This window comes from Anticarsia gemmatalis, chromosome 26 (assembly GCF_050436995.1).
Source record: "Anticarsia gemmatalis isolate Benzon Research Colony breed Stoneville strain chromosome 26, ilAntGemm2 primary, whole genome shotgun sequence".
In the NCBI taxonomy this organism is placed as follows: domain Eukaryota; kingdom Metazoa; phylum Arthropoda; class Insecta; order Lepidoptera; family Erebidae; genus Anticarsia; species Anticarsia gemmatalis.
Window position 1 is genome coordinate 3,957,098 of NC_134770.1, and position 16,440 is coordinate 3,973,537.

Sequence of the window (16,440 nt, forward strand, 5' to 3'; positions counted from 1 at the left end):
GGTATGTGTCAATATTGAAAGGAAGCAGAAAAATAAAATATTTTTTCAACCCACGGGCAAAATTATGAATTGTAGTTAGAATGTATATATAACTCCTTTTCATTAGAAGCGAGAATTTTGTTATATACCGGGTACATTACCAAAATTCTTACCTACTAGCCTCCAGTTTCTGAGGTAAATTTAACGGTAGTTTATCTATTCAATAGCGTTTAAACTCATATAAAAAAACGCAATTGAATAGATAAACTACCGCTAAATGTAGTCAGAAACCGGACATTAATTGAGAATAGTACAACAGAAAAAGGAAAAACTCAATAGCACTTCCTGACCAGCGGGCTTATCACGTATCTCAGTTGACAACTAGTGTACGTCAAATTGATGGTCACTATTTAGTACATTGCTGCTTTGACGTAAGGTGTTAGTCACTATATTCTAAGGGAAAAATCAATGTACGGCATGGAGGCTTTCAAATAGTTGTCAACTGAGATACGTGATAGCTCCTCTGACAATCAAACTCAAGACCTTATGATCAGAGTCTTACTACCGCTTCGCAACGCAAGCAACATTGTACACAACAAAATCTATGTATAAGTTTGTTTACATATTATTATTATCGAATGCATGTAAGCGTCTGTTTACATTGTAAAACAAACTCTTGCATGCATAAGGGATGTAGTGTAAACTCCGGGTGGTCTCTGTGAGGTACGTTGCATATTTATTTTAAACTGGTGTCTGTAATGCAAAAACTTCTTAGTTTTTATTGACTGATACATTATTGAGCAATGTGCCAGATATATTGAGGTTTTAATAGGAAGAAATACTTTATATGAAAATATCATAACGAGATTGCCGCTACAATTCTGAGCAGTGTATACGACTGCTTATAAAAAGTTCTCGGGTTTGATTTCCAGGTTAGGTAAGGTGCTATATTGTCATTAGTAGCTGAACGTTTGAAAACATGACTGATATAGACTTGACCATTAACGGCTCACATTAAAGTTTCGCATCTTTACAAGAACAACGTGATATTTGTTAAACAACAACTTAACAGGCAATTTTGAGTATTTAAGCGTTGATCAATACTTAAATATTGACAATTTCAGTTCACTGTAATTAATGTGCTTTCTGAAAATAAGGAAAAAACACTTTAATTCAACAATAATAGTTTTGGATATCGAAGAGGCGCCCATAGCCAGTTGCGCTCACCGGTCGGTAAACGATCTGCGGGTGAAGCAACCGTTGGCGCGGTCATTCCATAGATGGGTGACCGCGTAGTGGTATTTGAACTGGGCGTCTCCGTGCTTCGGAGGGCACGTAAAAGTCGGTCCCCGTTGTTGTCGATTAAGATATCAGTCGTTAAGCCACGTCAAAGGCCGTCGGCCGGCTTGAACAAGTGACACTAGGTTGACCACTAACCATACGATAAGATGAAGAAGATATCGAATAACAAAAATAACGTTTTTGAGATGTCTCATGGCACGTCGATCTTGTAAAGAGGCGATTGGTTGTGATTCAACAAAAGTTTTAAGCATAACTGAAGTGATGTAATAAATAACAAAACTACTTAAGTATTCCTGCACTTGCAATTGAACGGCTTGAAGCAAATACCGATCGCTCAGGTTACACTTACCTTCAAGAGATCGTATCATAATCGAATAGTTAAGCAAAGCGTTTGAATTTAGTAGCAGAATTATGGAAGACCGTTTTCACGTGAATGGCAACTCTGAATAGAATTAAAGAGATAATTTCCTTATATTATCGAATAGCTATCGGTAGATCTTGGATCGCTTGTGACTAACACGTCCTTTGAATGAACGAATCATTTCAATTTAATTTCTAACACCTTTATGGTCACTAATCACCAGTTGCGATGGGAGATAAATGCCCGAAAAATATAATTCAAAATAGTTTGGCAAAGTGCTGTTGGTCTTTTCTGATTTACATTAGAATATTTGCCAATAGTAGCCTGGAGTTGATAAAGTGCTCGCTCTCTATAAGATGGAAGTAACATTATAGAAGGCGAAACGTGGGTATACTGCTGATACCTCTGTCTACAACTTCGAGTATAACAGTTGTGTCTGTATGTATTCATTTCGTTTTGTATTTGGGTAAAGGAAATCTGATCTGTTATTCAGTCAAATCACATACTTTGACCTCCGACCCCAGTGAGAGTAACTCTATGACAAATATGACAGATTGATATGACTTCCTCTATAAATATGATGGAGTAGTGGTTTTGGTTTATAAGTAACATAAACAGAAAGCTGTGGCAAAGATTGCTTAGTAATGTATATCGCTTATTAGCCAACAAGTTATAAGCGACATCAAAGAACGAAGTCCGGTTTTATGTGTAACAAGGAGTAGTATATTTATTATGTATTTATTTTCCGAAGCTACACACTAATTACTTTTCGCAGTAATGTGTGTATTAATAGAATTAATGGTCAGTTATTCTGACGATTAAGGAAAACAGAGCCTTATATGCCTAAAGGTTTTCAACATGATTCTTGAAGAAATGAAAATTACCCAAACAGTTCTTGGTCAGCGTGGTGGACTCAAGCCCTAACCCCTTTCTCATTCTGACAGGAGTTCCTTGCCCAGCTGTGTAACAGTAGAATGCTACATTGATTTAACTTATTTAATATCGACTACTGTAACAAGTCATAAAGCTGTATATTATTGTTTATGTATACAGTTTGTAACTATAAAATAATACACAGGCCAAGCTTAACAATAAGCTACAATTTGTTAAATTTTCGGAGACAAATATTTCTATGAGAATAATTTCTGATGCCAGACTTATTACGAATACACAATTCATATAATTGAAATTCAAAATCTAGATTTTTATGTCGGTCGAAAATAATTTAGCTAGAAACTATTTAGATAACAAATGACATTGTTTTATCTATTTAATAGTAAAAACTTTAGAGGGCAGACAGATCATGTTACTTCAAAAGTATAAAGTTTTAGTTTCACAAAATTAAAATGTGTCTAAATGTTGAGAATAAAGGTGGATTTTGAGCCTTTTTTGTAAGATAATGTAATAATATACAGCTGATTGAGTTGAATATTTTATTATTTGAAGTGATGTTCATTGTTTTATATTCATGATGCATAATAGTATATTCTATTACGTTCAAAGTTAGTTTTCATATTATACATGGTTAATTAAGAGGTAATTTAATTTCTTTTGCCTCGAAGCAAAATCACATTCCGTCAGAAAAAATATACATTTGCTGACTGAAGGAGGTCTTAGGTTTTATTTCAGAGGAAGAAATAACATTTAAAATAATATGATACACAAATATTTTTTAATATCCAGTTTCAAAAGTCAAAAACTTGATTTGTAAAACTCAATTTTTTAGAACAATAAAATAACTAATTATAAACAGAAAATACTCGTAAATAGAAATAATTGTTTCTAAAACATATATATTTTTCTAACCTTACCACCCCTACATTCATTTTCCTTAATTAGAAGAGGGTAACTAAAGGAGGTTTTCCTTGCGCGTAATATAGAAAAATGTATCCGCACAATAAATATATTGGCGTCGAGTATTTCTAGCGAAAATGTACGTATTTTGGATGTAAATGTTGTAGTTTTTGTATCATGTTAAAGGGAGATATATATTATATTTCCTGATTTTGATAATAAAATGATTACAGAAATATGTCTCAAAAAGATATAAGAGAGAAACAAATTAAGTTTATTAAGTACCTAGTTTATACTGGATAGCTTTTGGGGTGTGGTGATGGTGTATTCCCTCTGTTTGTGCTTCCACACATCCTTAAAAATCTTCATACCAAATTTCAACTTTCTACGCTCAGAATTTTTGGCTTTGCGTTGCCCGTCAGTCACTCACTCATTCAGTAACGAAAAATTTATCATGTATTGGTATATAGGACATCGTCTACCTTTTTACACAATGTACAAAATTATATTATGCATTATATAAACGTCTGTTTAAAAAAGACCCAAATGAACAACGACATCAAGTTGGAATACGAAGATAAAAAGCAGATTGCGGAATTAAATTATATCTTAGATCATCTAGAGGCCATCATATCCGTTGGGCAGCAAATGTCCTAAAATCTGCAGCCCGAAGGTCTTTGTCAAGATAAAAAAACAACCAAACACAACGGCCCCAAAGAATATTTAACTCTGCTTATCTTTCCGATCACAAAGCTGCGCATACAAACCCAGATTTAAAAGTAAACCGCAAAAAGATTTTCAAAACGTTCACCGAAACCTTTTCATTTGCGTGAAAAAAAATAAACAACCGTTTACATTTCACGAAAATGTAAATAAATACGTATTCCCACCCACATTGGAGTAACGGCTCAATCTCCAAATATTACAAACTCATTTTGAATTTCCATTCCACTCCCCATTCTATTAGTCACTTCCCCATTTCAGAGGGGCAAAGAAACCATAAAAAATCCCATGCAATATTCCTATGAAGCCTTACAACTGTTGCCGAAATGACATGGCGGAGTAGGGGAGATATGGGAGTAAGGGCTTGACACACTTGAGATTTCCTTAAACGTTCTAGGGTTCCGACTATTTGTATGATCGTTATAGTGTAAGTGTGAATACTTCAAAACGTTAATTGCATTGCACGTAGATGAATGAAATAAATCGTACACACCACGGTAGTATAGTTTCACCTAAGAATTTGATTGCAACATTAATGAAAGATAGTTTTTATACTTAAATTGATATTTTTGTAAGGCGCAATACAAATCAGTCTCCCTTTTTTGAAGAAAACTCCGGATATTTATGAGGCAGTCAAAAAATGCTGCTAATGATAGTTTTAATGATCGATTACATAACACTATTAAATCTATTTTAGCCCATTACAAATTCTCAATCACTTAGATACCTGCCGTATTATCTGAATCTATGATTTTATACCCTGTGGACAATACAGCCCTCTCCCTCCCTATATTTGTCGTAGATACAGTGTTTGTCAAACTCTCTTATCATTCTACTAATAAAGCAATTCCCTTTAAAATATCGTCTGTAAAAAGCTCGTAAAAGACAACAACAAGTTTGCGAGCCCCGTTTCCCTTGTACCTAGGGGATACCAGTATGGTAATGCCTCAAGGCTTGAAGGGAAGAATCACGTTGTCCCGTGCCTTGAACACCGTGAGGTTTGTTCGTTATCATTTTGAATTATTCAAAAGTTTGATGTATAGATGCTGGAAAGGTTCTTGTTATATTTTGATACTTTATTTGAATTATGGTCTTTTGTTCTTTTTGTACGTTTGTCGCAACGGCTAGGCCCCCCACTACTGCTTCTACCATGCTGCGTGTCGTAAGTTCGAATCTCAAGCAAGACACATTAATTATGAGTATGTTCATATATTATGTTCTGAAATCACATTTAATAGTATATTAGTATGTTTATCAGTTGATACTGATAGTAGCTACTGTAGTATTGTAAAAATAGTGCAGTAATTCTGCTTAGTTTCGACACAGATCGTGTGTAAATGGACCAATTATTCGATTTATTTTGCTAATTAAATAGTGTGTTAGGTTTTAGTGGGATCATTCAGTAAATAAGTTGTAGTATTTGTGCTAAGCCTCTCCGTGGATAAGAAGGCACGTAAAACCTTGATCCCAATTGTTGCTATCCAGAATTCCAGACAGATTATTTCCACGCAACGTCTGCTAAGAATTATTTTGGACAGTTCTAAGACAACTTGATAAGTTAATCGTAGCGATAATTTTATTATTCTTTTTGTTACATTTATTATAGTCTAAATGCTCCTTTGTTTGAAAAAAAAATGCCTTTATTTATCCCAGATCTTCAAAAATCTTCATGGACAGCTATGAAGAATCTCTTTGACAATCAGTCCAGTGTTTAGTTGTGAAGACGATACAAAACGTTCACATTTTCATAATACCACTACAGATAAGCATGATTCATCACAACAGTCGAAATACTCCCCTCACCTTGCAATACCCCTTCCATAACTGCATCATCTTCGTCCCACCCCTCTCCCAACGGATGTTTTTCACCTCACTTTGCAAATTACCCAGATAACAACTTGGACCGCTCTGCCCAACTTTATTACAAACTTTAATCTCAACTCTCTAACGGTAAATTATTAAATGCTGAATCAATTTTTGTCGACCAACTTTGAGATGACAATGAGAGGCTTTTCGCTGGACGAAAATGGCTTTGTTCGTCTTTCGAGACGAATGATTTTTGAAATTTTGCAAGATTTGTGGTGTACAAAATATCAGAAATAAGGTGTACAGTTAACTTAAAATGTTGAATTTATTTGTAAGCTAAACATTTTCCACTCTAATGTTGACAGCTATGTAAGATATTTTAATACCTTTATCTTGCTAGCGTTTCGGTGGACTGTGTTAGGTGTTTTAGAATGGGATAGACTTTAGTTACTTACGTATAGGTACACTACCCTACTTACAATGCAATTGAAACTCACGTTTAGTTTTTTTACACTAACAATAGCACATGAATCTATGAACAAATGTTACGCAAATATCTGCAAATGATTTTTCTTGCTAATTATCCATATAAATATACCACTGGGCTAATTTAACAGTCCATTCCGAAAATAATGTCCACCACATTATCAAACTAACAAAGAACAATTAACGCACACCAAAAACCAAGAAACAGGAATACCCATTTCAAAATTAAACATTCGCATGAAACAAATTATTCATTTCGCAAAAAGCTATAACGCGCCACAGTGTACAATAAACAGTAGAACAACGGGTCAACATACACATATATGTGCAGAAGTACAAGTTAATTGTGAACTAGATGTTCGTCAAACATGGGCAGGCAAAGAAAAAGCCACTTTTGCACGGTCAAAGGCAAACACACCCGCAAATTGTTCAACCGCAACGGCTTTGTTCGAGGTTAGTGTGTGGTACAAGTTATGAAAGGTGAGACTAATTATAGAACAACAAAGTTGAGTGCAAACAACAACAAAGTAGCAAAGTGTATGTTATAAATTGTGCACTGTGCAGTCTGTGTTGGCAAACAATCTACGTCTCATATTGTGTTAACCAACAGTAGAGTCAAACTAGGAACTTCATTGTGACATAATTATCTCAAGATTTTTTATAGATTGATGAATTATGAGTTGCTGTAAATAAGGAACTTTCCGAATGTATATCGTCGGCACTTACGATTAAATAACCTAGTGCAAGTAACTGTTCCTTTTCATTATGAAACAATGCAATGTAGGTAACATTTCATTGTATAATTTATTATGTTTATTATTTAACCGATACTTGCACTCTTTTCAGTTTATTATACCTATAAAAACGCTATAACCTTATAACAAATCCCACAAAAATCCGGAGCCGAATTTAAACAGGCGTCGGTGAGTTAAGCGACGTAAAGTTGGACAATTTCACAGCACTGACACAACTATTGTGTTTGTAGTGCCCTTTGTCGTTAAAAAGCTACCATTTATTTCCACTGCATTTTACACTTGATGATACTTTATAGATAATAGGAAACTGCAAAGAACTTCTAAACTGTTGATGATTAAGAAAAATTCAAACATAGTTATTGCAGTAGGAGTTTCCTATTATTAAAATACTAAGATGCAAGTCATAGGTCACACTTTCGTTAGAAATTTAAAGGTATGTTATATAAGACTCTTATGAGAGGGTAAGTACAAGTACAAGGTAGTTCTTAGATTTAGGAATGAGTGATTGTAAGCTGCATTAAGGCAACTTTAAAAGGTTTTGAGGTTCGTTAAGTAAATAGTTCAGTAAGCAGGTATTCACTTTCCATCTTACGTGTACGAATAGGCTCAAAGTCGTATATATATAATCCAGTCTCAAATCAGTTTGAAATAAATTGTCTAGTTTGAAAGCTTTGTAGTAATAATTGTATGTACACATTTACTGGCAGCAGGGAACCAATTAAACAACATTGTAGTATCCTAACTTTTGTTGTTTATTAAAGTCTACTGATGTTACTCTCTAAGACTGTGATACGGTAGCGCTAATAAATAGCTGCTTTTCTTATTTTATTGTGTGTGTTGAATTGGCAGGGCTATATTAATAGCTTATGAATAAGTTTCAGGTAACCTATATACCTGAAACTTATTCATAAGCTGGATATAATGACAGCAAATAAAAAAATCTTTTAAAATCCAATCTAGTAAAGTACCAGGCACTTATCCAGAAGTGGTAAAGCTAGGCCTAAATAATAAACAAAATTTTTGCATGAAACTTTATTATACAGTCCAATAACGTTCAACAAAGTACGATATCAGATAAAGCAGTTCAATTCTTTAAGAATAAACGAGCGCGATCTCAGCTATTTATTATGTGGCTCACGTAATGCGAGTGGACTGAGCAGAAACCAGTTGGTTGACGACTCCTGACTGCCTGTCCAGGCACTGTGGCTATTTTCAAACCAAACAATGTCGTCCGACTAGAATTCCTAGGGGAAAACTTGCCGATATATTCGCGATGGTTGATAGAGCTGCAGTTTTTGTGATTATGTTTTATGTTTTGAATAACATTTTGTTGTTTGGAGATGGTATGCAGATTTTTTTGGAGTCTGTTTAGTTTTGAGAAAAATGGTCTCTCAATATGAAGTCAAAATAAAGTATCGGATGATAGTCATGAGATCGGTGGGTTCTAATTTTGTCTTTTGCATTATTGCCAAACATCAACTACTTACTAGCCTTCGAGTACAACCGGAGTGACAAGCGAACAGGCTCTATAGTATTGTGTAGAAACATTTTTTTTTAAGTGGCGTATATTTGCATTTTATTTATATTGCAAAGTTTTTAAAGATCTTTGATAGTTGAACAAGCTTGCCATTAAATTTCTGCGTTGACACGTTTTGCTTATACTTTAATCAGTCATTAGTGAACAAAAGATGGAAATTGCTGATTTTTAAAATCATTCTCCTCTAGTTTATTATTGACCCTAAACCTTAATTCGTATTGAACCTAAATAACTAGTGCCAATAGCAGCCACTTAATAAACCATAAGAAACGAGATACACCAATACAACTGTTGCAAAGTTCAAAACCCAACAAGCACATGCCAAAAAGTATACGCGAACTTTGCTATTTCAAACGTAAAACCATTAACCGCTATGTGAAACTATCAGAATAAATCAAAACAACTTGTTCCTACTAGCCGTGTGTGGAAGAAGTATATAGACGGGCAACTTTTTGTTGCTCGATGTAAAGGAAGATCTGAGAATTGTCGCATTTTTGTTTGCTAGTTGAGAATGGGAAAGGAAATTCGATATGCGTAGTTCTTTTGAATAGAATTTAAATAAAAAATGATTATACTGACTTACTTGTGATACAAACTCACACTAGGTGCAAAAGAAAACGAAATAATACTTCAATAAAACATTTATTTTGAATTGTGATGATGATTAACACTTTAGTTCATGATTGATGAGCACATTGTTAATTTTAAAATATGTTATTTTACAGTCAAACTGAGAATAAAACGTTAACAATTATACAATAGATTCACAGGCCACAGTTTGCGTGTAAAAATATTTTAAAAGGTTTATATTTCGTTACACATTACACGTTACACAACAACGAGTGTATCGTTTGAACCCGGTTTCATGGTGATTGTACGCAACTAAACAGCAACTCCGCGCAACATAAAGTGGCCAGTCTGGCTTATCCCCAAAATGTTTAACGGCTCTATTCATAACTTTAGTACCGCAGGTCTATTTGAACTTTTAAACGTAACCGCATGGAATGCCAGTGTGCCGTAAGTTTCGCCGGCGTTAATTGACGATATTTTGGCTAGTTTTTATTGCTTAGAGTTTTGGAAAATGCAGTTTGGGCTTTATAATGCCCTGCTATGGGTTTGAAAGGGATTTTAGGGATACGGGCAACGGTAAATTTTCATAACAGATGCACAGGTTTTGAAAAGTTTTTTCTGTACAAAAATATGATTTAAGTGATGACAACATACATTTGAAAGAGACCAAATAACATACTGAATTAAATTAAATGTTTTGACTAGATAATAAGTTTATAATACTACTAAATTGCAGTCCTTATTAGACGAGACGTCGTGTGATGGAATGAGTGCCGATTTGAACAATTTCTTTTGAAAAGTACATTTTATCGGATTCTCTATATTGTTTGCCACAACGACAAAAATATTCGGCAAGAAATAAAAAGTTTTTAAACTCTCTCTGCCAGTTTTGCTAGACCCAAAACCCTCGAAAATCTAGCCATTTTCACAACTGTAACAGTCGTAAATAAACCTAAGAACTAACCCTAGCACCAGCGAATTACATCAACAAAAACAACCCTTAACTTTATAAACTTAACCCCTCTTCTGTAACGTGTTTAAATAACAATTATTTTAGCTTTACAACGGCTTTTAGCCTCGCTTAGATATTAAATGAGTTAGTTTCTGGCTTTCCTCGTAATGTGTAGACTATGACAGGGGAATTGAATAACCATATATAAACTGTTTAATATGTAGAATTGTATTGCATTTTATGACAAACCGTTAAAATAAACTATCGCTGGTTACATGCTAAGAGGATAATTTTAAGGAAAAAAGGGTAATCTTAAGAAAAAAAAAATCCCGTAGTTTTCACTATCTCCATACAATATCTCCATATGCTATAAACATCATTAAAATAAGTTTAGTGGTAAGTATAGCCGTAAATCGTAACAAACAGATAGACTTTGGTAATTATCATTTATAGTAGTATGTAAAGTTATTTTAGCGTTTATAGATATAATAATATATTAAATTAGATAGTTTCGTGTTTTCCTCGAAGCGTGTAAATTATGATAGGGGAAATGAATGAGTATTTGTTGATATATATATGTAAACAGTTTTAGCATTTCGATTTTATGTTGCGTTAATGGATATAACAAAATATAGGTAGGAAATAATTGAAGTTTTAATGGCGTTTTCATAAATTTTAATCGCTTTCGAGTATAATTCAGTATTGTAGTTGAAACTAAAGGGATTAAAAGTAGACTTGTATATGAATAGTAGAAATGTAACAAATATTTTATGCAAATACAACAATACCTGCTGTCACGCATAGGGTGAATTTTCCAACTTAACAAAATATAGGTAAAACAAAAACCTCACTTTTTACTTCGACCAGAAGTAGAGACAAAATAAATACTAAAAACAGTTAACAAAATAAACGAACCGACAAACATACCGATCCTTGACCCCCAAAAACTTTGGCAACTAATCAAAATGCGGGCAAAACCGCCGCACAAAGTTAGTTTCACACAAATAAAACAATAAACTGAGTACAAAGTATGTTAATGTGGTTTGTTTTATGCCATGTCCGGGATAGTTATAATTTGCGGTGAAGGTTACGTACAGTTTCCAGCGAAAATACGTTTACTACAAACATTTTTATACGTAGTATTGTTTAAGACGCCAAGTTACAAATTGATACTACTGTATATGTGTGGTAAAGCATTTTCAGTAATAAAATGCAGGAGGTCTATAAAATGCAGTGATTTTACTGTCTCGTTGATAAATATGTGAAAACTCATACATCTATACTAATATTCTGTTTATCTTGTTTGCTTTCAAGGCTATGCGTCTCAACAAACATTGCTGAAATCTGACATAGACATTGTTACATTGAAAGCTTTAATAGTCCGATCAGGCAATTGTTCATAAATTGATAGCCCCGATACAGGCTGCGCCTAGTGGGGTTGTCGTAGTTATAAGCATAATTTTGTATGCTGGGAAATTACGCGGGTCAGTTAATGTAAACTAATTTGTGCCCGCGACTGTACTATTATAGGTTACAAATTATATTGTTTAGAAATTCGAAGTGGGAATTGCGGGACCGTACGAACTATTATTTAGTTATGTTTATTTCACCATTTCGACTGTTTCGTAATTAGTTGTGAGTTTATGATGAATCGTTAGGATGGGACTGTAACTCAGTTTTAATTATACGTTATCAAAATATTTTAGAAGGGGATAATGACAGGGTAGTAAAATGTCATTTTGGTTAGTTCAACAAACAGATAAGCAATAAAAATATGTAATACGTATTTCCAATATACATAAAAGATCAGTTAGTTAAAATGAATTAAAGCTTCTAAGCGAGCTGATGACGTCTAAATTCAGGAGAAATTTAATATAGCTATTACGTGACGCGATTTTTAACGAATTGTATAGATGATATTATTAGAAAAAAATATTAGTACAAAATAAGATTTGTAGTATATTTTTTTTCTACCACAAAACCATAAAAATAATTTAAAAAACGTAAATCCAGTATTTTTTCTCAACCACCTTCCAATTCAATATCCAAAAATACTCAAATCAGTTTCTTCTTGTTAACAGGTGAACCAGCCATTCGCTCTAGATACGCTCGTCTCCTAGTCCTGGTGCCTCCAGAGCCTCCCAAGATCCTGAAAGGTCCAGTACTCCAGGCAGTGGAAGACAGAGAAGTCAATCTGGAGTGCGTTTCAGTTGGAGGGAAACCTGCGGCTGAAGTAAGAACATAAATACATTTTTATTGCCGCGTTTTGTTACTTTAGTATAACCAAGACTAGAGAACGAAAACTGAGGTACAAGAATGACGAAAAGCAATCTTTAAAATAAACGAAATCAAAGTATTTGAAGTAATTACATATTTTTATTACCATTTCGGAAAAGCTGGTTGCTCGCGAGAAGAAAAGATTTGCTCTTTCTGAAAATTCATAGGATGTCAAAGAGTCGTAACATGTATTGGTTGGTTAACTTTGTAAGACCGAATTCAATCTTACTGCACTGCTGCAATCTTCGCTGACATAGAGTTAAGTTGTGAAATTAAACTGTAAAGAAGAATTAATTTTATTACAAGAATAATCCCCTAAGAAATTCTATTGTTGCTAGTAACACAAAAAATTGTTGCAGATTATTGCGCCATTTTCCTCAAAATAAAAAATCTTAAATCATTCACCAAAATCTTTTTCATTCCACAATTTTTCCATCACCACTAGTTTTCTAAAACAATAATCTCTTTCAGATAACCTGGGTGGATAACGACGGCGGTGTGTTGACGCACGGAGTCAATTATACGGTGGAGGCCATGTCCGATAGACGCCGGTTCACGGCTAGGTAACATTCACCTGTCTCTGTATATACGCTACTTTTGTACGTTGGCGAAATTTTTTGGTTGCAATATTTTCGGCCTTGCTTAGTTGAGACAACTGAAATTAGAAGTTGTAATGTGAGGCAGAACCTGCCTCACTTTATTCCTGAAAAAAAAACTTACTTATCCAATACTCTTAATGATGTTATTAAACCTGAAATATCGATAATGAGCGATATGAATAAGAAAAACACAACAACAAAAATGGCTTAAGCAATGTCTGGAGGTGCAAATGTAATGTCACTGTACTATCAACATTTGTCTCCCAAATAGTGTTATAGGCAGTAACTTTTTGTGTATTTCTGCTCCTTCTATAGGATTTAAAAGAGTATTTGTTTTCAGGTCCGTTCTTCGCTTGCGGCCAAGAAGACATCACCACAATCAGACACTCACGTGTCAAGCACAAAACACTGCAGATCGCGCATACAGATCTGTCACTGTCAAACTACAGGTAAGTTCAAAAAATCGACAAGTACTGGGTTCCAAATTGTAAATTATTTTCTGCGAATAAAAGTTGCATCTAGATTCTTTTTACAAGCATACTTTGATCAAGACGAGCATTATATGTATATGAGTAAATTAAACTCTATGGTGTAGTATTATTAATCATCACTACACAACTACTGAATAAAGTATCCCTACTTTTATAAACACTATTTTCGGCTCTTTATTCGTAAAAAAAATAAATTTTAAATTCATTATTACGGTTCTACGGTACGGTACGGTAATTTTACTACTATTATTTAGATCGATCAATAAATGCTATTAAAACATTAATGAAGGTTATTCCACGAAACACCATCTCTAAAGCTATTCAAATTCACAGGTAAATGTTTACACGAAATATAGATTTTCCTTGAACACTTTCAATCATCTTCATAACATTAAAATCTTCTTAGAAACTGCACGCTTCACCGAAATTGAGCCGCGACACGATGTAATAAAAGTCAAAACTTTGTAACCGTAACTCAATTATAATATAACCTGTCATTCTCTACATGCCTTTGTGACGTCACAATTGTATTATCAACTAAATTATTACTGAGGGTGAATCGTGTTACCGTTTCTTGTTGCTATGCTAGTTGGTAAGGCGTTGTTCTAAAAGACGCAATGCTACAAACGCGATTGAAAGAGCAGTCTACTTTTATACTTGCATTCAACTCAATTACAGGACATTTCGCTACTACTTTAATATTTGTTTTGGTTAAAAAAAAACGGTTGATAGTGAAATTTATTTTAATCTTTACTTTTTGTGATAAAAATACTTGAATTTCATAACCTCGATTCTAAACAAACAACTTTAATAACATGAAAACTGAAATGGCAGTCAACGTTAGAACAATCCAGCTCAATATTTACGAGAATTCTAAACAAACTAAAACAATGCGGCTATCCTATTTCTGTAATCCACACTATCATTCATACTAAACCTGTAAATCCAGCACGGTATAAAAATCGTAAAAAAATGCGAAAAATATGAAAATACCGTCTATTCACTAACAAACAAGACGAGCAAAACAGCAAACATTTTATATTTATGAACTAAACTAGACTTTTTTTTCAATTATTGTGCGCTGAACCGTATTTTCCAGGTTTTACGTGACTAAAGACTAAAATATGGAGCACGTAATGTGTATTAGCTAGTTTCTGAGCGAGTTAAATGAGAAAAATACGACGAGAATTATTTTATGTGGAGACAGCAGAGGAATTCTCATTTTGTTTTAGCTAAAGAATAACATATTAAACAAAGAGCTGATGCTTAAAATATTGTAACTAAATACATACATTTTTTTTAAATAATTTAGTCCCTTATTACCTATACTAATTATTCTTCTGTTATGTAAAAAGAATACCCAAAAATGATCATGAAATGTATTTAAAAATCCAACATATTTTGTGGAGGCAATAAAATATTTTTCTAATGTTAAAAAAAATACAATAAATCTAATGTCCCTCCAAAACTAAAGAAGTCACTATATTTTGACAGAACAACAAATAAATCACAAAATCTAAATCCACAATACCACCCGAAAAAGGTATAACCATCTGTCAAAACTCGCTTACCATACAAAGCTTCAAACAATAACTAGAATTCCCGAAAAAATGCGAAAAACTAATAAAACACTCTCATTTCGCGAACATTTCCTGATAAATTGTTCTTTTTACATCCGAACAGCTTGTTCCTATTCTACTTAGGGCTGATTTATTATGACCAATTTAACACCTCATTTACTGTCACGGCATCTAAGTGTTACTGATGTTGGTTCGGCTAGTCGTTTGAAGCTTAGTTTTTGGAAAGGATTAGGCTTAATGTAGTCTAGGAATTGTGGAGGGCTTGAATAATGGTACGATGAAAATGCATTTAAAGTTGATTGGTCGATTATATTAAAGATCGCGTGAAAAATTAAGCTGGTGTTTTTGTGTGCTTTATTATTTGATGTATACATAAAAAAGAAAACGATTATTACGGAAAAAAGTTTCTGGAAGTGCATACTTTATGCTTGTAAAGAAATGTAGTACGAATACCAGTACGACCATTTTAGGAGGAGAATTATTTTACCAATACTGCTAATTTTTACTCTTGGAGCGTTAACTTACTTTCAACAATTAGGACGAGTTTACGTGATAAGTATGTAAATGGTAGCTTAAGTAGAAGATAACATATATACATTTAATGTTGTTTAAAAACCTATTATCTAGAAAACTGTCTCGATAAATATAAAAAAATATATAATCAAGACAGCGCTTTACAAAGATGCTCTCCGTGCAAGAAATTCCAAAGTGCAGTATAGTGTTAAGCATCATAACCCATTCGCATTCATCCCAGATGTGCATACCGTAACAAAACGTAAACCATTAACAAAAGTTTAAGTGTATACTAATGACCACTTTATAACCATAACTGAGCGGTTTGCTTCCACAAAAATGAGATAATTTGATACGACGATTAAGCCGACATTTTGTTTAAGACTTTATGGGTGAACTTCCCTTGGGCTTATCTTGGTCGTATAATTTTATATTAAAATGTATGTAGAAGGAAAAAGGGGAACGTTTGTTACCATTCTCCGTCGTACGTTGTGCTTCGGAGATGTTTTCTCGAATTACCATAAGATAATAAATTGGTTAAGAAAATTCTTGATACTTGAAAGATTTTTTTTCGCTTTTTTGCGGGATCTGGCGGATGATTTAGCTCAAATTGGGGTGGAAATTCTCTTGATAATTTTGTACATTATGCTGCAATATTTAACCTAGATTTGACGCGGCTTTTTTAAGTTGTGGTAAGCTGCTTAGAAAAATCGTT

General features: G+C 33.6%; 1 protein-coding gene across 1 annotated transcript in view; it reads left to right on the forward strand.

The window, feature by feature from the left end:
* LOC142984235 (irregular chiasm C-roughest protein-like) overlaps positions 1-16,440 on the forward strand; it is a 114,746-nt gene that overhangs the window by 56,014 nt on the left and 42,292 nt on the right. The window contains exons 5-7 of the mRNA XM_076131699.1: positions 12,347-12,498; positions 13,014-13,105; positions 13,482-13,590. Coding sequence (XP_075987814.1) covers positions 12,347-12,498; positions 13,014-13,105; positions 13,482-13,590 — 353 coding nt within the window. The remainder of the gene's footprint in view (positions 1-12,346; positions 12,499-13,013; positions 13,106-13,481; positions 13,591-16,440) is intronic.